Source organism: Chelon labrosus (genome assembly GCF_963514085.1).
Source record: "Chelon labrosus genome assembly, chromosome: 12".
Classification (NCBI taxonomy): domain Eukaryota; kingdom Metazoa; phylum Chordata; class Actinopteri; order Mugiliformes; family Mugilidae; genus Chelon; species Chelon labrosus.
The window spans coordinates 4,620,993-4,643,700 of record NC_140345.1 but is presented as its reverse complement, the minus strand read 5'-3'; the positions used below and the strand labels follow the sequence as shown (position 1 = coordinate 4,643,700).

Here is a 22,708-nt window from a genome sequence, read left to right as displayed (position 1 = left end):
ATGACGCAGAACAATCTCTTTAATGCATTTCAGTCTGGTTTTCGTCCACACCACAGCACTGAGACTGTACTTATCAAAGTTCTAAATGACATACATCTCAATAATGATGCTTCTATGACTTCAGTCTTGGTATTATTAGATCTTAGTGCTGCCTTTGATACAGTTGATCATGATATACTGCTTGACAGACTAGAGAAGTGGGTGGGACTAACTGGCACTGTACTACACTGGTTCAAATCATATCTACAAGATAGGGAATACTTTGTGTCAATTGGTGAACATGTGTCTGAACGAAAAAAGATTATGTGTGGGGTGCCGCAAGGTTCCATTCTTGGACCACTTCTCTTCAATATCTACATGCTGCCCCTTGCCCAGATTATGGAGGACCATAATATTTCTTATCATACGTATGCAGATGACACACAACTTTATATCTCGATGTCGTCAGATGATTACGGTCCCTTACTTTCACTGAGCAAGTGCATTCATCAAATCAATGAGTGGATGTGCCAAAATTTTCTCCAGCTTAATGCAGATAAGACTGAAGTGATTGTCTTTGGCCCCAAAAGTGAAAGATCAAAGATCAGGGCTCACCTTAGAAATCTTGGTGTAATTATTGACTCTGACTTGAATTTTAATGACCATCTAAAGCTCATTACCAGATCAGCGTATTACCACCTGAAAAACATAGCCAGAATTAAGGGATTTTTGTCCAAAGAAGATATGGAAAAACTTGTTCATGCATTTATTTTCAGTAGATTGGACTATTGCAATGGTGTCTTTACTGGTCTGAACAAAAAATCCATTAGACAACTACAGCTGATCCAGAACGCTGCTGCAAGAGTGCTAACAAACACTAGGAAAATGGATCATATCACACCAGTGCTCAGATCACTGCACTGGCTTCCTGTGAGCCAAAGGATAGAGTTTAAAATCTTACTGCTGGTCTACAAAGCACTAAATGGTCTGGCACCAAGATATATTGTTGACTTACTAATTCCATATGAAGCATCCAGACCCCTTAGGTCGTCAGGGACAGGTCTATTGTGTGTTCCCAAAATTAGAACCAAACAAGGTGAAGCAGCTTTCAGTTATTCTGCTCCTCACCTGTGGAACACACTCCCTGCACACCTGAGGTCCGCACCAACTGTTCATTCATTTAAATCAGGCTTGAAAACATTGTTATTTGCTGCAGCTTTTTCTTAGACACATTTTATTATTTTATTGATTTTAAATCAGTCTTTTATGATTCCAATTACTGTAATTATTTTATTTAAAATAATTTGTTTTTATTTCCTTTTGTGTTTTCTATATTCTATGTTCTATGCTTTTAAATCTGCTTTTATATCTTCTGCTTCTGTAAAGCACTTTGAATTGCCTCGTGTACGAATTGTGCTATACAAATAAACTTGCCTTGCCTTGCCTTGCCTAGGCAGCCTTGTCCCAGTTCGGCTTCAGAAAACTAGTGCCCACAGTTCGAGTGGGGCATCCACTGGCTCAGGGCTTGTTTCATGTGGTGTGGGATGTTAATGTTAATGTCAGCATGCCCACATCTACAGGTGGACATGGCTGGAGTTCAAGTGCCTTGTTTGAGAGATACTGGGTCCATGGTGTCTACCATCACCAACTGCAACTTAAGGCAGCCAAACTCCAGTATTGGCTTGTAACGAAGCACAGTTTGTTACTTGTAAATATTGCACATGGGTAACAACTTGAGCTATTGCAATAATTGCACATTGCACTTTAGTCACGATAGCACTTTATTTGCCAAGATATGCACGTTACATTTTGCACATTGCTTATTTGCACATTGTTGGTACAGATATGTAAATTACTTTAGTTATTGAATGTTTAATGAACTTTTAAGTAACCTCGTGACCACGGATGTTTGCGTGCTGTCGGGCAGGTGCAGGAGTGCGCACTCGGCTCCACCTGCAAGAGGAGAGGAAAGTTAAGCTCCGCCAAAATTGTGCATTGAATTGGAAAGACTAAACCATAAGCATGCAGAAGTAATTGTAAAGAAGTGTGGTGCAAGATCGTTAAGTGGTAAGGGTGCAATCTGGTGCAATAGCGATAAAAGTGAGTTGTTTGTGTTTAACACCTACCTGTCCAGTCCGTGTCTTCTCCAGGGTGCGTGGCCAAAAGATTCCGGGCACAGTTATAAACGTTCCGGGAGAGACCAAGCGGCAGAATAGGAAGTGGGGGAATTTCAAGTGCTGGTGTTCATTTCTATATTTTGTATTTATATTTATATATGTGTATTTGGGGTCAGGATAGCAGCATATTATGTGTTATGAGTAATGGGGAAATTTGTCATTGGTAAGACAGCCATTTGATAATATTTTAACTTACCTCTGAGTGGATTAGTCCAGTAATTAGGACCGGGGACACAGTACTTAAGGCGCCAGTTACAATCTGTCTGTGTTGCAGGTCTGATCTCACAGGACATATATCACTCTTGTTTGTAGCTGCTATGTTGATGTTAGTTAAATAAATGTAACAAAAACTGGGAAACCAGAGTCTGCTGCTTTTCTTCGGCATCATCCAGCCACTCACAGGTCATCCATTTCACATGGCTATATAGAGTTAAGCGTTGAGCTATGTGGTAAGTTGATGCCCCACTGTGGAGTATTGGTTGTTGAGGATCCCCCCTGGTGATGTGTCTTCTCAGGTCCCTGGTGTTGTGGGGATGAATGTGATTTGCAAATGCTACCAAGAGATTTTGGGCAGCACAGTTTGGCCTTGTTTGAACAGCCCTTGATGTCTGAGGCCTCAAAGCCTTTTGTGCAGGCATTGCAAAAGTGCTATTGTGCTTGTATGCAGGCACCTCAGACCCTTTCAGGAAAGGTAAAAGTTTGAAGTAGGAAGACGTGTTGCATCCCGGGAGGAGTGATGAAGATGGTGGCCACCATCTGTTGTTTAAGCCTCTGGACTCTGGTTTACCTGCTGGGCTGCTTGTTTCCTCATTTCTGGTCCAGGTCTTTAGAGGCACTGCTTACATACTAGTTATCAGTGTGGGCTCCACTAAGATTACTTTGCCCCCACACTACTGTAGGAATTGGACACGGTTAATGCTGTCAGTTTACCCGCAGATGTCAAAGAGGTGCAATGTGGTGTAACCACCATAGCCTCCCAAATGTTTTTTTCCATTTGCCCAATCAAATGGAAGCAACTGATGATCCCAATTATCTTCCGAAGAGCAGGGTCAGATAGGGTTCCTCTATCTTAGCACTAATTCCTCACAGTAAGACCTGTCCAGGGTATTCCCCGCCTCTTGCCCAGTGACAGCTGGGATAGGGTCCAGCTGCCCTGTGACCCTGAGGACAAGTAGTTACAGACCCAGAGTACAACTGGTTACAGAAAATGATATCATAGATGATGTACCTGTTAAGCAGCGTTACAGGGGCATGCCTCCATCTGAATATGACGTAGTAAAAGAGCACATCAACCAACTGCTAGGAGCTGAGACAGTGTGCCAACCGGTGGCTTTCTTAGCTGTTCCCTCTACCAGTTACTCTGACACCAGTGATGCAGTGGTACAGAGTACAAAAAAGACGGAGTTGTTTGCAGAGCTCTTCCCTCACTCTGAGCGCATGCATCCCTTGTTCCAAGTTTCCTGAAACTCTGAGTGTTGCAGGTTTTCTATGCGAGTCCAGTCCTGTGGAACTTCATTGTCATTCACAGACCACTACTGGTAACTGTGCTATTTCCTGCATGCTTCCCCTCTCATGAGTCCTAATACTACAATCTGAATTGTTGGGGCCTATTAGTCATGCTGGAAGCTACACTGCGTGGCTGCTGACACATTTTCGCACGCTGCTGCTTTGCCTTATTGAATTGCTCCTTTTTGGGCTTTGCCTTCTCCGTCCTTAATATCTGCTTTGTCCATTTACCTGACCTGCCTCTGGGGCTTGTGCCTCAGGAATCAGTTTGCCCGTGGATCTCTGAGCCTTAACTGCTTTTCCACTTGGTGTGCTCCGCTTTACGAGCATTTTTATTTAGAGATTTAGATTAAGTTTTGGGGATAGCTGTTTCTTATTGTGCACAGCTAACCATGCATTTTTGTATTGATTTTGTGTACTTTTTCTGACTTGTTTTGTAGAAAAATTGACTTTGAGAATTATGTACATTTATTTTGATATGAATAGTTTTAGTGTTCTTTTGTAATAGTTTTCTTTGTGTGGACTCCAACTGACTGTTGTACCTTTTACTTCAGAAGCTGAGAGCCTAAAGTGGTGGTGACTAGGCCTCTGTGGTGGCATCTCCTTCACTGTGTAGCCCCCTGTTTGCATGTTTAAGTGTGAGTTTGATTTGTGTGTTTGGGGTGACCCTTCCCCGAGATACCTCTCCTTGCTAGCCCTCCTCTCCACCGGTGCATCAGTAAAAAATGATTTTACGGATGGAACCTCGTCTCCAGCTCCTTCGCATAATGAAGCTGAGTGCCTTATAAAAATGTTATTAAAATTCATAATCTCTGATGCAACCTTTCTTTTCTCGCAGTGTGACTTTAAGACTGAACTTATTCTGTTTTAGGCCATTTAAGATAATCAAATTATTAGCTGAATGCCAGAATAATGAGAGATTTTTTTTAAATTACTTTCTTCAAAGTCAGAAGTTTATTTTCCTCAATATTTTGTAGCATTGCCTTTAAACTATGACTTGGGTCAAACGTCTTGTGTATCTTTCCACAAGGCTCACAATAGTTTGCTTGAATTTTGGCCCATTCCTCCTGATAGAACTGGTATAACTGAATCAGGTTTATAGGCTGCCTGGCTAGCACACTAATTTTCAGCTCTGCCCACAAATTTTCTATAGACCGAAATCAGGGCTTTGGCCACACCAAAAAATTGACTTTGTTGTCCTTAGGCCACTTTGTAACTAAATTGGCGGTATGCTTAGGGTCATTGTACATTTGGAAGACCAATTTAACATCCTAGCTGATGTCTCGAGATGTTGCTTCAGTATTTCTGCATAGTGTTCTTTTCTCATAATGCCATCTACTTTGTGAAGTGCACTAGTCCCTCCTGCAGCAAAACACCCCCACAACAGGATGCTGCCACCCCTGTACTTTACAGTTGTGATGGTGTTCTCAGGCTTGCAAGCGTCACCCTTTTTCCTCCAAAGATAACAGTGGTAATTAAGGCCAAACAGTTCTATTTTAGTTTCATCAAACCACAGAATGTGTCTCCAAAAATTAACGTTTTTGTCCCTGTGTGCTAGCCTGGTCGTTACCATCCTACGTTTCCGCCCGAAATTTGATTTCGGTCTGGCACGTTAGTCTGGCCCAATGTAATAGGAATCTGTCTCCGTAATGGGCGGATGCTTATTTTGAGGTTTAAAATCACTGGAGTTCCCTTAACCAATCAGCAACGTTTGGAAATGACGTATATTGTGCGCCGGAGTTCAGGCTCTTACGCTTACCACTTCCGCTTCCAGTTAAATAAATCAAACTTTTCCCAAAGCCAGTTGGAAGGAGAGCTACGACGTCCTTGCCATTTATAAAATTGACAAGACAAGCCTCTTGTTCTGGTTTTAATTCCGTGATGCTCTCGAGAGTTGAGACAACTTCGCGGATGGCTTCTAGCGTCTCTTCCTCCGTCGCCATTGTTGCTATGCTGTTGAACTTCGCCGGACTACAAGCAACTCGGCATGCGAGTTCCGCGTCATCACTCAACTGTTCGCTGATTGGCGTGGTTACACATGAACCATGGAAGTGCAATTTGGCCAGACTCCGTGCCAGACCGAAATCAAATTTTGGGCGGAAACGTAGGATGGTAACAACCAGGCTACCTGTGTGCATTTGCAACCTGCAATCTGGCTTTTATATGTTGCTTTTGGAGTAATGGCATATGCTTACGTATATCTGTTTGAACAGATGAACGTGGCACCTTCCGGCATCTGGAAGTTGTACCCAAGGATGAACCAGACTAGTGGAGGTCCACACTTCTCTTCCTGATACCTCGGCTTATGTCTTTTGATTATTCCATGGTGTCACAGAAGAAAGCAGTGTGTTTGAGGTGTGCCTTAAAATACATCCACAGGTGTGCCTCCAATTAACTCAAATGTTGTCAGTTAACCTTCAATAAACAGCAGCATCATCTGGGCTTTCCTAAATTGTTTAAAGGCATAGTACTCTTAGTGAATGTAAACTTCTGATTTTGAAGAAAGTAATAAAAAATCTCTCTTATTATTTTGGTATTTAGCAAATAGAAATTATTTAGGTTATCTTAACTGACCTAAAACAGATCTAGTTTGATTTAAGACTAAATCCAGACAGTCAGGAAAAAAATGTGTCATATACAGTGTAAGTAAACTTCTTGTTTCAACTGTATTAAGCAATAATGACCACTGCTGCTGTTTCCAGATAAATGGTAATTGTCAAATCCAGAGAAGTTCCCCTGAACTAACATTGAAAATGTTTCAAAGTATTTTGGCTTTGCTTTGTTTCGTCTCAGCTTACTAGAATGAGACACATGTCTTCATGATCCTGTCTTGCTTTGCTGGGATCAGCAGCAAAGGATCTTTTGCCCACTTCTCTGCCTGCTGATTTGCTACTGGTATCATATTCAATGTTACAGGTGAGTCATGGATATAGTAAATGCCATATAAAATTTGTTTTCTTACACAACATTCACCATGTATGACGTGTTGTTTTGTGAATTTGCATATGTTCAAACAAAGCTCAGCATCACTGCCATAAATGTAGTTGCACTAGGTAACCTTCAGCTAAAATGACCTTTACTTCTATGAACATGAATTTTACTATGTGCCACTCTCTGCTCGCCTGGATTTGGTGGCTCTGCTCATGACCTTCTTTGCAGGTTTCTTAAATGACCGTATCTTACTGGTGGCAAACAGCATCTGTTGGACTTTTTACAATTCTGTCTCAAATTGCAACATGAAATACACGTCTGTCATGTGAACATTTTTCTGAAAATTTATTTACAATATAGTCATTTACAGTAATTCTTGAAGTTGCTGCTGTTCTGTGTTAACGCAGTCTTTAAGAATAACTCACCATTAAGAATTACACACATTTCCTGTACAGTGGTTTGTTGTGGTGACATTACATTACACTTGATCTGTCTGTGTAGTGTAGAAATGCTGAGGTGTGTTATTTTGCAGTTATATTCTACATGTGTGCTGACAGAATACATGAGTGTGGAAGAGAGGCTGGCCCTGTTTAAAGTAAACAGGAAGTAATGCTTTGACGCTACACAAGATATCAATTCATATTTAAATGGAAAGCAATAAAATTTGGAAATATGCAAATTTACCTAACATGTCTTGTGGTTCTGTTATATGATGTTTTAAGGGTGTCAGACACACCACTGAAGATGTATTTTACTCTTCACTAGAGCTTGTGTCCTCTTTTTCCCTTTCCACAGCACTAGACCTATGTTTCCTGAAAATGAACTTTTGGCCTGTGCAGTGGAAGGTGGAGGAAGAAAAGTAGAAGATGATGGGATCAATACAGGTGTTGAAAGTGCTAAGCAGCAAGGTGTAGTACCTCCACTCTGGGCTTTTACCCTGGAAGTAACCAATTACATGAGAGATATTGTATGGTATAACACAAATAAGGAACACAGCAAGAGTCCCCAGGGCCATGCCAATGGCCTTCTTCTTCTGCATCCTTGATATCCTTGGACGGGTGTACAGAATATAGATGCAGTTCAAGTAGCAAAAAACACAAATTAGAAGGGGAACAAGGCAAAGCACAATGAAAAACTCCAACCGAGCTGGGAGGAGGAACTCCAACTGTTTTTCTGTGAAGTTTTCATAGCACACAGTGGAGTTTTTGTTGGACAGGGCTGGGTGGTGTAGGGTGATAAAAGTAATGCTGCAGTGTGCTGTTGAGATTAGCCAAATAACAACACAGATACACATGGTGTACGCAGGTTTTTGCAGCTGCTGATAGGTGATAGGGAATGCTACTGCTACGTAGCGCACCACACTGACTGCCATCAGCAGCAACGAGCTGGTGTAGATTGTGGAGAAAAAGAAGAAGGAGGTGATGGAGCACATGAAGCTGGGCAGAGTCCATTCCATGCCAGAGGCTGCCTCATGCATCTTGAGAGGAAGGACGATCAAGAAGAGCAGGTCGGAGACAGTCAGGTTGAGCAGCAGGATGTCTGTTGGAAGTGGCTTGGAGTGGATCTTCATACTGAAGGCATAGAGAGCCAGGAGATTGGCCGGGAAACCAATCACGAAGGTAACGATGTAAACTGAGAGAATGGCCTCGCTCTTCACCATTGACCCCATTATGGAACTAAACCAGAGAACATGATAAACATCAATCTAAATGTAGGTAGTGACAAAGAACAGTGGTGGTAAACTGTTAAGATGAACATAGTACTGTCAAATTTTACACCAGTGATAGTCTGTAAGCATGATACTGTCCAAAAGAGGTTTTACAACCTTGAGTCCTGGCTGCCAACAGTTGCTCACATAAAATATTTTTATAAACTATTTTATAAAAGTTGATGTTAAAGAAGAACATCAAGATAAGTCAAGTCTGAATCCCAAGATTTTCATCAACAGTCTCATTAAACAGACTATAAATACAACAGAGGGGTTTGCCATCCTGGTTCTGGTTTTACATGAGAAGAGGGAAAAAGGCTCTCTGCGACTCTAACCAGTATCAAATCAAATGAGCCACAGTCGACTCCCATGCAGACATTTCCTACACCAGATGGTGAATTTCAATAACAAAAAGGATTTTCTATGCGTGAGTTGATAAGGTAAACATATTTACTCACCTGGCAGGAGAAGATTTCAGAAATGTTAAGGCTTTTAAAGAAAACTCTGTTCAGTGCCTCCCATCAAAGTCAACCAGTTTATACCTTGTGAGTTCAACGATGAGCTCATAAAAATGTTGTAAGCTGGAAGCATCTATTTATACTGAAGCCCTGTGCAACACTCTGCTCTACCCATCCCATACTGAGCAACGAGCAGACACCACTTGGTTAATATTAACTAAAATGCAAAACCGTGGCTCATGTTGACTTTCGTCTTGGGTATATTAATAAAGGACCTGTTCTTACTAGCTCTCTGCTGAAATAAACTGTAAACCTTACAATTACATTTGGATTTCATCAGCCCATGAGTCTGCATTTATTCCAAATTACTACATAAGAAAGACATTCCTTATTTTAAAAATACATTCTATTTAGAGTTCATGCTCTTATCCTATATTTTATGTGTACAGATTGAGATTTATTTTATTTTATTTTATTTTTCTTCCACTTATTTAAGTTCAGAGCAAAGTTGCCAGAGTCAAATTCCTTGTATGTGTACATACTTAACTATTAAAGCTAATTCTGATTCTGATTCTGATTGAGTTTATGTCCAGTGTGGCATCATTTGAGTTGAGAATAGCTATATATGTAGTCTGTAGCCCATAAATCTTTTATATCTTGTCTGGGAACAACAAAATAATTGATTTCCTTCCTGTCATCACAGGTTCTCATATCATATCTATATCTATTATATAAGTCTTAACTCTGTAAAAGTGATCTATTAAACATAAAAATTTCATATAAATATTATATTTTTATTGTCAGCAATATACTTACAGTAAGTGGTGACTGGAACCTGCTATGTGAGATTACCAGCAAAGGCCTTCTGATCAGCAGTTTAGATAGACGTCCATGTTGCTATTCACTCCCTGTGGGAAGTCACATGCATACTAATATTATTTCAAAATGCTGTAATAGCAGTGGCAGAGACGGACTCACATGCGGGACTTAAAAATTGCATATGGAGAGACAAAACACGCCAATGGACCAGAAGCAAAAAGAATGAAATCAGATGTGATTCGAGGATTTGATGTGGTTCCCCTGTGGTTTGTTGTGAAATTCACTGTACCTTTGCCAGTGACTCTGTTTTGCATTCCCTTTGGCGGGCAGCTGCTGCATTGTTGCTGTACTGCTGATTGATCATTTCCTCCAAAAAGTCATTGTCATAAACACACGACAGCCTGTCCGCCTCAGAGTTTCTCTCCAGTTGGTGAAGGCTTGATGGTACAAATTCTTCTTGTGATCTAACAGCAAAAGAGAGAGGAACATCAACAGAGCCAGTGAGATCCCCAGTAATTTAGACCAAAAACGATTTCATCTTGTGAGCTTAGCAACTATAGAACACAATTTTTCTTATTTTATTTTTAAACTTGTTCTACAGTTTTCAATCTATTAATAGCCTTGTACTTATTTACACTTTTTATACTTTTGTACTGCACATATTGGATATTTTGTACTTTCTGTACTGATCCTGTTGGTTGTAACACTGCCTATTTCCAGACTGCAGGATTAATAAAGCATTGTCTTATCTTATCTTTGTTCTTATTTATCACATATTCACGATAATATCAACACTTGAGGTTGACAGTAAAATTGTCTTCTTCACCTTTGAGAGTGTTGCGTATTTGATCTTCTTGGACATAGAATTTTGTGGCCATGCAAAAGTGTGTGAAATAAATCCTGAACTATTCAGACCACATTTCAAAATTCCAATTCCACACCTTGAAAGAAAACTGTAACTAGTGTTGCACACATAATGAAATGATTATCCATTGCAGCACAGCCACAATATCAAGACAACATTGGGCTGTGGCTGGACAACAAACTGGACTGGACGAGCAACACGGGGCAGCTGTACAAGAAGACCCAGAGCAGGATGTACTTCTTGAGGAGGTTAAGATCCTTCAACATCTGCAAGAAGCTCCTGGGGATCTTCTACCAGTCTGTGGTCGCCAGCGTCCTGTCCTACGCTGTGGTGTGCTGGGGTGGGAGCACCTCCAAGGCAGACCTCTCCAGGTTGGAGAAACTAATCAGGCGGGCTGGCTCTGTGGTTGGCACGAGGCTGGACCCTCTGGCTACTGTAGCAGAGAGCAGGACACTTAAAAAACTAACAAGTATCCTGGACAATGCCAGTCACCCTCTGCACACGACCATCAGTAGCCAGAGAAGCACCTTCAGCGAGAGGCTGCTCCTCCCAAGGTGCAGGACAAATAGACTGAGGAACTCTTTTGTCCCCCGTGCCATCAGACTGTACAACCACCACTCACTTGGGGGGAGGAGGACAAAAAGGAAAGGGCCTGAATGACTTTTTTAACTAATCTGCAATAGTAAAGTGCAATAACAGTGTATGTACAGTCATGTGCAGTCACAATATTTATTTCTCTATTTATGCAACAACCATGCATGTACAGTCAATATTTATTTTTGTATTACTATTTTTATTATTCTTCACTGGGTGTATTGGTATTCTGGGCTTTTTATCCTGTTTCCTACATGTACACTATATTACCAAAAGTATTCGCTCACCTGCCTTTACTCATTCTATGAACTGAAGTGCCATCCCATTCCTAACTCATAGAATTCAATATGATGTCGGTCCACCTTTTGCAGCTATTACAGCTTCAACTCTTCTGGGAAGACTGTCCACAAGGTTGAGGAGAGTGTTTATAGGAATTTTTGACCATTCTTCCAAAAGCGCATTGGTGAGGTCACACACTGATGTTGGTCGAGAAGGCCTGGCTCTCAGTCTCCGCTCTAATTCATCCCAAAGGTGTTCTATCGGGTTCAGGTCAGGACTCTGTGCAGGCCAGTCAAGTTCATCCACACCAGACTCTGTCATCCACGTCTTTATGGACCTTGCTTTGTGCACTGGTGCACAGTCATGTTGGAAGAGGAAGGGGCCCGCTCCAAACTGTTCCCACAAGGTTGGGAGCATGGAATTGTCCAAAATGTTTTGGTATCCTGAAGCATTCAATGTTCCTTTCACTGGAACTAAGGGGCCAAGCCCAGCTCCTGAAAAACAACCCCATACCATAATTCCTCCTCCACCAAATTTCACAGTTGGCACAATGCAATCTGAAATGTACCGTTCTCCTGGCAACCTCCAAACCCAGACTCGTCCATCAGATTGCCAGATGGTAAAGCGTGATTCATCACTCCAGAGAACGCGTCTCCACTGCTCTAGAGGCCAGTGGCGGCGTGCTTTACACCATTGCATCCGACGCCTTGCATTGCACTTGGTGATGTGTGGCTTGGCTGCAGCTGCTCGGCCATGGAAACCCATTCCATGAAGCTCTCTGCGTACTGTACTTGGGCTAATCTGAAGGTCACATGAAGTTTGTAGCTCTGTAGCAATTGACTGTGCAGAAAGTCGGCGACCTCTTTGCACTATGCGCTTCAGCATCCGCTGACCCCTCTCCGTCACTTTACGTGGCCTACCACTTCGTGGCTGAGTTGCTGTTTTTCCCAAACGCTTCCATTTTGTTATAATAGAGCTGACAGTTGACTGTGGAATATTTAGGAGCGAGGAAATTTCACGACTGGATTTGTTGCACAAGTGGCATCCTATGACAGTTCCACGCTGGAATTCACTGAGCTCCTGAGAGCGGCCCATTCTTTCACAAATGTCTTGTTTCACAGTCTGCATGCCTGTGCTTGAATTTATACACCTGGGGCCAGGCCAAGTGATTAGAACACCTGATTCTGATCATTTGAATGGGTGAGCGAATACTTTTGGTAATATAGTGTATGTCTGAAAGTGCTGGTTGCGATGGAGATGTCAATTTCCCTGCGGGAACCTCCCAAAGGGATCAATAAAGTCGTCTATCTATCTATCTATCTATCTATCTAAGACAAGGAGCACAGTCAACCAACCTGGTTTTCTGATATTTGCTGTAAATTAACTTTGCGCATCCTAATAGCAGAACAATCCCAGGGAGCACTAACAACCAGTGCAAAGTATCTGAAAAAGAAGAGAAAAATCTTCATTTCATTAGTAAAGGTTACACACACACACACGCAAACACACACAAAATCCCTTACATGTTTTTGATGAGTTGCTAATAGACATCTGTTTGGTCTCACGGCCAAATGAGTTCCAGGATGTACATGATACGTTAATCTGGCTTTTCGCTGGGACACTTATTTCTCCAGAGACAACAGTTTTCGTATTCATGGTGACAGAAGTGAATGAAGATGAAAGAGTGTGATTTCCATCAATAATCCAGTCTAAAGAGGCATTAGGGTACGTCTCAGCCAGGCAGACGCACCTGAGAATGCCTCCTATCTGGCTACAGGAGGACTCAGGCAGGATCAGTGGGGCATCTGAAAGACAGAGTGAAAGTGAACCCCTCACACCTCTAAGATTTATGACTTTCAAAAGTCAAATGGTCACACATGGTCTGAGATGCCACATCATATCCTCAAAGTGAACCTCCACTGTAGGTCAACACTCTCGTTCTCGCCATGTTTACCGTCAACACCGTGTACATACAATAAAAGCAACATGGTAACCTGATGTTTAAACACAATTTTAATTTTGTCTGATTGTATTAAACACTTACTGTGTATCCAAACACTGTGTATCTGTTATCTTTTTTCTTCTGATATTATCTGCCCTCTTGTTTTATAACATTACAATCAAAAGCTAGAATAAATCTACAGCAGCTTTTCTGTGTTTCAGCAAATTGTATGCTATTCAATCGTAACTCAGCTGACTTAAAAATATCCTTTGACTTGTGTGCAGAGTCCCCTCCTCTCATATACTTAAACACAGTTAAACTGAGCACAGAAAGCTGAACTCATTTTAGTTATCTGCAATAAAAGGTCATAGAGAGTCTTCACAGGGCCTAACGTCTGACACAAAGTCATCGCATGGTTTCGTATAGGTCAGATATAAATTGTTGTGGTGGTTAGTTGCTGCTGTTTGCTGCTGAATGCTTTCTATTTCTGCTAAAGAAAGCATTCATCTAATATTCTGGGTGGTTTTATGTGCGTTTCGGCGGTTTTTGAACAGCTTTTGGAATGGAAACACTCAGCTGAACACCTCTACAGCTAACTCACAGAGCTTTTGTAAGTCAGAACCTCATAGCTGTTTCTCCAAGCCAGAGGTTCATGTATTTATTAACAACATTTCCTTCTCTGGTGCTATTTAAAAATAAGGCGTAAGTTTGAGTTATTCCAAAGTAAAAGGCGTTAGTTGGATAAGGACTGGATAGTCACTTGCTAGCAAAGAAACGTCTGGTGTTGTCATAGTAACCCACAGTGATGGATTCACTCACCTAAGTGCACTAATCAGCTCTTGGGCCTGAACAGTTTCATGGTAATTTAAATGTTGACATCCTGTACCCAGAGTTGTTTTAGAGGTAAGAAAAGCTCGACTTAGCTTCACAACTGTATCTGCATGCTGGTTTATGCTTTACTGACACTGGAAATGGTTACACACAGTCATTTTTCTTGTATATCCTGTATCCTATCCAGCTGCCTTTCTAAAATTTCTTTTAGTCAAACATCTGACTAACGTATAGTTGCACAACTGTAATGAAAATATAGATATTCCTTTTTTTAGAATTTAGATATTCATTTATTTTATCTGTTTTATATATACATATATATATATAGTGCTGTATTGCTGAGTAAATAAAAGGGCATTTATAAGTTCTGGTGCAGATTTAAGTCAATTTAAATATGCATTGTATTTAGATTTTTTTTTTTTACACTGGACATGCAGATCCACCCAGTCAGACTGCCCCACTCCAATGATATTGTGAGCCTTGCAGTACAGCGAAGTATCTCGTGTAATGTTGTGGATGGACACTGTTCTCCGAGTTGAATTTATTTGGTGGTTCTGGCCCATCTGCCTTTTGAACCATGAGTAATAGTATGGTTGGGGGTTACTGTTAGCAGCACACTCCATGAGGATGCTGTCACCCTCCACCACTGCTTCCTTTTCCAGTATCAGGGTCACAGTGACAGGTTTATCTGTGGATACAGGAAATCAGCATAAAGACACAGCCAATGAGTATGGGACTCATTTACTGTATTTTTAAAATGCATACTACTCCACTTACATAAAATGTTGAGTGTCACTGGTTGACTTTCTGTGGTGAGAGTTGTGAACTGTGCAGAACACCTCAAGATGCTGTTGTGCATTTCATATGTTGCTATTCCACACAGTATCTGTCTGTGCAACCATTGCCCCTGCACTTCTATGATGGAATTTGTTGAAGTGAAGTTTCCCCGAAATGGACTCATGTTCCATTGAAGTGATGGAGGTGACAAAGGGCAGGGGAGGTTTATACTACAGTTAGCTTGGAAAATCTCTCCTTCCACTATTGGCCTCCGAGTAAAAATAATGGGAGCTTTTCTCTCTAGAAGTTTAGATAGAAAAACAATTAAATGTATTAAACTCCTAACGAGTACAGTGTAGATCGAATGTGCAGCTCTTAGGAGTAATGTTTTTTTCTATCATACTCCATATCGTATACTGTAGATGGTACTGTATTTTTTTTTATTAAACCCCAGAATAAATGCAACTTAGAACAGCCTATTTAAATTTTAAGCTTAGAAACATTTACTTACCAACAGATATAGTTACAGTTTGGTCATAGAATCTCTGAATCTCAGTGTCTGGATTGATCCAAGCGTAAACTTGTAGGTGTTGGTCAGCTGTCCCCACATTATTAATAAGCAGGGAGCAGTTTCCCTCTGCAGCGTTACCCGGTACTGAGGTACGTCCTCTGAATTGTTGTTTCACTTTATTGGGATGAAGTCCATCATACACGACAGGATAATTGATACTATGGTACTGGTACCAGATGACCCGGACATGAGGTCGTGTCTGACATGGCACCACAACACAACTCCCTTCCACTGCAGTAATGGTTTTGGGTACAGAGATTCTCCAGCTTCTCACCTGCTGGAGGACTGAGATGCCTTTGTAGAAACGGAGGAGAAGGAAAGGAGGAAAGTAGTATTATAGAGAACAGTAAATGTTAGTTGTGCTTGTTGTTGTTTTTTGCGAATTTTGTTCATGAGAAAAATAATAATAAAATATATATATGTAGGTAAAGTCTAAATAAAATAACCACAATGCTATACGTCAGGGGTCACTTACAGGCTGACCGGGGTACGAGTACGGACCCAGACGCCATCCCATACCTATAGTCAACAAATTATTAAATTATTTTTAATTATTTTTAATTTTGACGGGGCGATTGTATTTTAAGCGGCACAGCTTTTATAGGCTTTACCGGGCTTTACGCCGAGGTTTATGGTACTGGATTAGTTGACCAGGAAATTTACAAACCAACCCGCGTGCGAGTTAAGCCACCCGGGTGATGCTACTCAGCCAATAAAATGTTTACATTCAAGGCACGTCACATTGCTAGTCGCGACTCATGCAGACAGTTGGAAGAGGCGAGTGAGAGGCGAGGAGTTTATAACGGTACAGGTAGAGAAGACGGACTGACAAGTGAGTGGGAGTCTGGAGAAGTCAAATAATTATGGCGCTTTCTAAGAGAAGAAAAGTAGACAGCGAATACCGAGCATTCAATACGGAATGGACCGACGCATACCTGTTCATTCTTCCCGCAGATAGCACAAAACCAGTGTGTCTCATATGTTCAGAGACAGTGGCACTAATTAAAAGTGGCAATGTGAAACGCCACTATGAGACAAAGCACAAAGCTTTTGAACAGTCGTACCCATCCAAGTCTGAACTGAGGTCCCAGAAAATTAGCAGTCTCAGAGCCCAATATGAAAAATACACTATATGTTGTAAAATTGGTTGAGACTATAATTGAGATGTGAAAATTACAGAAAAGGGGAGACTCAAGCTGCTGCTACACTTTATTTATTTTATGAAATTAAGCACTTTATTTTAAGATGCACAATATGAATATCATTTTAAACTGCAGCCCTTCTTTAACTTGATAATGATAATAAAACGATAATAGAAGATTGTTCATAGGCTATAACGCTATATCTAAAGTAGTGTATTATATATGTTTCAATGTTAACAACAAATTTTGTTAAAATGTTTTTCACTTGTATTTTCCTTGATTTGAGAGTCCATTGTTGATTACAGACGTTGATACAACTACTAGGCCACTTCTGTATATATCACAATCATAACGCAAGTTAGACATTATGATGTTCTGGACCTTTGCTTGAGGAGATTTTCTCTGACTGGACCTTTTCAGATTTTAGTTGAGTACCCCTGCTATATGTGTTAAGGTATATACCATATTAAAATAACATAGTACAAAATCTTTTCTCCTACGACATAAAGCAAAAGAAGTAGGATTGCCAGTTTTCTTCAAGAATGTATTTATACATATAAGGACCCATTTTCATATATGCGGATACGCTCCAAGTAGTGTTAAAATAATTATTTGTATGTGAGAATTATGCAGATTTAGTGTTGTCTTTTTCCTTTTGAGGGGCTCACTCCCTGTTCTTTGGTATAGTGCTTTAAAGATGCCACTGATACTTGAAATGTAGCTCAAATAGTGTTTGCTTTAGAAGTAATAGCAACTGAACCAGCAATACAAACCGATAAAATATATTACCAGTAAACAAGATTATCAGTTCAAGCAGATGCAGGGTCCCCACGAAGAAAGTAGTTGCTTTCCACCATTCCGTAAATCACTTCTGATGTATTTTGTTCTGAAACACAGTAGCTTTAACAATTTTTATACAGTTGATGATTTTGTATTATATCATCAGTAAATCATTGTCACTACTAATCCTGAAGATATTGTTTCTTCTTAAAGGTCTCTTTAGCAAGTAAACTTATTTTTTTTTACTATTATTTCACTAGAAAGTAAGTATATGTACTAGAGTGCTTACCTTGCCAGAAGAGCTGCTGTATAAACGTGTCAGTGATGCTCTACTGATCTGTTACTGGGCTAAAGATTTTTCCTTTTTAGCAAAAGTCCTAACACCCACCACTGTTCTAAGAAGTTTCAATTTGGAACAGGAAACTCATTTAAACCACTCTGACAAATTTAATATGCACTGACGTTAAAGTACTGAGCATGTGATTCAGTGGCAACTTTCAACATTACCATAAATATCTACTCACATGCTCTGCACACTATGCCTTCAACGTAGACATGGCTTGAGCCGTGCTAGTGAGCCATCATGCACAGTAGGAATCTCGAGACAAGTTCACCCACTGTTTGTAATGCTGTCATTAACATGTGTTTGTGTTTTAACATATGCAGGATTTGATGCTGTGAGGTGGAAGATCCAAAATACAAAATACATAAAACATAAAAACGCTTCTGATCTAAAAACTACTCAAAGAAAAACTCTCCAAAAACTTAAAGGGGAACTACCATTTTTTTTTTACAACCTGGACCTTATTTCTGGAATATAATACGATCGTTTACTCACCCATATAACTTTGGTGTCATTTGGACTCATTCGGGCAATATTTACATCCGAGTATATCCATGTAGTGGGAGTGACTGGGGCTCCGAAACACTCTAAATAATGCATTATCTGCCACGAAACTCATTAATTTCACCAATATTTTGTTATGATACGCTAGTGCTATTCCCCATTGAGTCCGGAGTAACCTGTTATCATCATCCGTGGTCTGTAGGTTGACCTACTAACCTCTGACCTGGATGATGGCTTGTTTACCTGTGACTTGCTACAGCGAGTTTTTTGCAACATGGCTGAATATTTTTCCGATTCTGAGGTTGTGGACGACGACTTTGTTTATGATGGACGTCCTTACCGTTTCGAGCCAGAGTGTACGGATGAGGAGCTCGAATAGATAACAGGTAACTCAGGACTCAACGGGGAATAGCACTAGCATATCATAACAAAATATTGGTGAAATGATTGAGTTTCACGGCAGATAATGCGTTATGTAGAGGCTGTGTTGTGGTGCCCCGGTCACCCCCACTATATGGATATACGTGGATGTACACTACCAGTCAAAAGTTTGGACACACCCTCATTTAATGTTTTTTCTTTATTTTCATGATTATTTACATTGTAGATTCTCACTGAAGGGAATTATGTGGTAAACAAAAAAAGTGTGAAATAACTGTAAATATGATTCATATTTTATATTCTTCAAAACAGCTTTGATTACTGCTTTGCATACTTTTGGCATTCTCTTGATGAGCTCCATGAGGTAGTCACCTGAAATGGTTTTCCAGCAGTCTTGAAAGAGTTCCCAGAGATGCTGAGCACTTGTTGGTCCTTTTGCCTTCACTCTGCTGTCCATCTCTTCCCAAACCATCTCAATTGGGTTAAGGTCAGGTGACTGTGCAGGCCAGGTCATCTGGCGCCGCACTCCATTACTCTCCTTCTTGGTCAAATAGCCCTTACACAGCCTGGAGGTGTGTTTGGGGTCATTGTCCTGTTGAAAAATAAATGACGGTCCAACTAAACGCAAACCGGATGGGATAGCATGCCGCTGCAGGATGCTGTGGTAGCCGGGCTGATAAAAGTGAATAAATTCCCAACAGTGTCACTAGCAAAGCACCCCCACCTCCATGCTTCACAGTGCATGTAGAGACCATCCGTTCACCTTTTCTGCGTCGCACAAAGACACAGCAGTTGGAACCAAAAATCTCAAATTTGTACTCCAACCAAAGCACAGATTTCCACTGGTCTAATGTTCATTCCTTGTGTTTCTTGGCCCAAACAAATCTCTTCTGCTTGTTTCTTTTCCTTAGTAGTGGTTTTCTAGCAGCTATTTGACCATAAAGGCCTGATTGGCCCTCCATATGAGCTGGGTTCTGCTCAAGGTTTCTTCCTGTTAAAAGGGAATTTTTCCTTGCCACCGTCGCCTTCAGGCTTGCTCTGGGGGTTTCAGGCCGGGTTTTTGTAAAGCGTCTTGAGACGATTTGTATTGTTATTGACGCTATATAAATAAAATAAAATTGAATTGAATTGAATTGGCGCAGTCTCCTCTGAACAGTTGTTGGAGAGATGTGTCTGCTACTAGAACTCTGTGTGGCATTGATCTGGGCTCTAATCTGAGGTGCTGTTAACTTGCGATTTCTGAGGCTGGTGACTCGGATGAACTTATCCTCAGCAGCAGAGGTGACTCTTGGTCTTCCTTTCCTGGGGCGGTCCTCATGTGAGCCAGTTTTGTTGTAGCGCTTGACAGCTTTTGCAACTGCGCATTCAAAGTTTTTGCGATTTTTCCAGACTGACTGACTTTCAGTTCTTAAAGTAATGATGGCCTGTCATTTCTATTTACTTAGAATTCATATTATGGCGAGAACCAATCAGCTAACATTGTCAAATAGGGCTGTCAGTTGTGTACCAACCTGACTTCTGTGCAACACAACTGATGGTCCCAACCCCATTAAGAAGGCAAGAAATTCCACAAATGAACCCTGACAAGGCACACCTGTGAAGTGAAAACCATTTCAGGTGACTACCTCATGAAGCTCATTGAGAGAAGTCCAAGGGTTTGCAGCGCTGTCAACAAAGCAAAGAATGGCTATTGTGAAGAATCTAAAATGAATCTTTAGAGTTATTTCACACTTTTGTGTTTACTACATAAGTCCATATGTGTTCATTCATAGTTTTGTCCAAACTTTTGACTGTGTTACATTCTTAAGTGTGTCCAGGGGAATTCAGGAACAAACACAGTACAACCAATGAGACCAAGTCTAGGTGTAAGGAAAATTTAATAAACTTTATTGAAATACAAAAGATAACTAAACAAAAATATCCTCAAAACAAAAACAGTGGGGAAGATTTGGACCATGTGGTCATGCCAAATAAATGAAAGCAATAAAACAAAACTAAGCCTGGCTAACACACTTCCATATGGAAAACAACAAAAGGGACTAACTATCTTTTCTACTAGAAATGTTACCAAAACTACATAGGTGGCACCAACCAATAATCCTAGTGTGTATAACACATGATCACCTACGTGGTGGGGTGTAAAGTGTACCACAATCTTAACTCTGGTCCGCACCTTCCACCACAACTGAAATAAACTGAACAAGAAGGGTCCACACATCTCGATACCACAGCGACAGAAAACAAAAGAACAATCGAGCAGGGTAACAATCAGAGGGCGGAGACTGAACCATGTGGTTTCCAAAACCAGCAACAAGCAGTCAGAGCAACTAGCAAGGAGCAGCAAGTCAAGTGCAGGGGAAGTACAGTAGTGAGTGAGAAAAATACGCTGCCCCTGTCTGGCACATAACAGACTGGTACTGTAAATATTGTCCAAATGACTCCAGATGACAACAAAGTAATTTGGGTGAGTAAACGATCGTATTTTATGCAAGAAAAAGGGTCCAGGTTGTAAAACAAATGGTAGTTCCCCTTTAAATGAAGATAAATAACTGAGATTCAGGAACAGGGCCACGCCTCAAACACCCAATTACCCGCACCTGCCTATATAGGCGCATCTAACCTCTCCTCACCCATTTGACTCAGTTCTCAAACGAGCGTTCGAGAGCACGAGTTGGTCCTCGATGCGTCAGACAGAGAATCATTCGATTTCCCATCGACCATCCGAGATTCTCCTATTCCGTCTACTTCCTTCCGACTACGCTCCATCGTCCAAGTTCCTCAAAACCTCGTACATTATTCTCCATCCAGTGACTCCGACCTTCATTCTACACCTCCTCCACAATGTCCAGTCAGAGGTTGCAGTACTCGGCGCCACTCACCAGAACCACGTCCACCCAGAAACTGCTGTTGCCAGGCAGGAAACAAGGCGCTGTAACGGCTGCCCCTCTGTGAGTTCACCTCCGGCCAACCCTCCTCCTTCGCAGACAGGACAGCCGCTCGTCTCCAGCACGCCTTGAGAGAGAAGGGCATTCCATTCAACCACAGCGATAACAAGGCAAAACTTTTCGAATTGCTCCAAAACTCCTTCTCCTCCACCAGACAAACAATGCGCTTCGACACAGGTCTTCTGGCTGGACCCCAACACATCATCACGTCCACGCACAGTGACGTCATCACGCAGCCAGCAACATCAGCATCATGTCCCAAAGTCGACCTTTCCTTTCACACCTCCTGTCACTGGCCTCTGCTGCTTCTTCCCTCCTTGATTCCATCACCCTTGACCCAACCTGTAAAATGGAACTTAAAATGTGGCATCATTTCCTGTCTTCTTGAAACAGTATTTATGTATTTTATGACGACTTCCCAGCCCAATGACATCCAGATTTACACAGATGCAGCGCCCTCTGTCAGATTTGGAGGATACTACAGGGGACGATGGTTCGCTTCTCAATGGCCACCAGAAATGTCCTCTTTGTCCCATTCCTCTGCCGAGTTATACAAGTACGAGTTATACCCCATTGTCATCGCAGGCGTTCTTTGGGGCCATGAGTGGTCACCACTTCTAGTCAAGGTATACCCGACCACCTCATCAAAATACTTGGATGATGGACATCACAAGCCTACCGTGGCTACATCCTTAACCATCCTAATGACATCAGAAGAGCCCAGCTTCTCAGCAAACGTTTTTGGGGGTCAAGGAGTTGATGCCCCCAGAGATATGCCCCCACACTGAATCTCTCTCCCCAGGTTCTTACATCCAGACTTCCAAGGATCGCCATTCATCCCTTTCCCCCTCGACGCCTCTCATCCCATCCCCACGGCTCTCTGTTCTATCTCCTAACCTTCCTCCTCCTAACCTGGTCAAATAAACATATTTGAATATCAAGAGGTGTGGTCTTGTTATTGAACACCAGTTTAAATGGTGACGGAGTCTGAAATTTATAAATGTATAATAGATATTCGCAGACAGTGCAAAAAGATCTACTACACAAACCACATTAACTATCCAGTGGGGCGTTGTTACGGGCTGTGGTATGGACCATCGAAAAGCACAAAAGCAATCATACTACTCAGACATAAAATTTACTCCAGCTGTCTACATGCCAGAGGCTCATCCCCAT

At 41.4% G+C, this 22,708-nt stretch overlaps 2 protein-coding genes across 2 annotated transcripts; both read right to left on the bottom strand.

The window, feature by feature from the left end:
* Positions 1-6,306: 6,306 nt before the first annotated feature.
* Positions 6,307-8,374, bottom strand: LOC311496495 (free fatty acid receptor 3-like). Its single transcript, XM_084556379.1, has one exon. It carries the CDS (start codon positions 8,260-8,262, stop codon positions 7,345-7,347), a length of 918 nt encoding a protein of 305 aa, XP_084412505.1. The 5' UTR covers positions 8,263-8,374; the 3' UTR covers positions 6,307-7,344.
* A 1,564-nt stretch (positions 8,375-9,938) lies between these two features.
* LOC311497508 (uncharacterized protein) lies at positions 9,939-21,761 on the bottom strand (the record flags this gene model as incomplete). Its single annotated transcript, XM_084557826.1, has 6 exons — positions 9,939-10,042; positions 12,882-13,169; positions 14,694-14,777; positions 15,098-15,166; positions 15,378-15,731; positions 21,467-21,761. The coding sequence occupies 6 exons, from the start codon at positions 21,759-21,761 to the stop codon at positions 9,939-9,941; spliced, it is 1,194 nt and encodes a 397-aa protein (XP_084413952.1).
* Between the last annotated feature and the right edge of the window lie 947 nt (positions 21,762-22,708).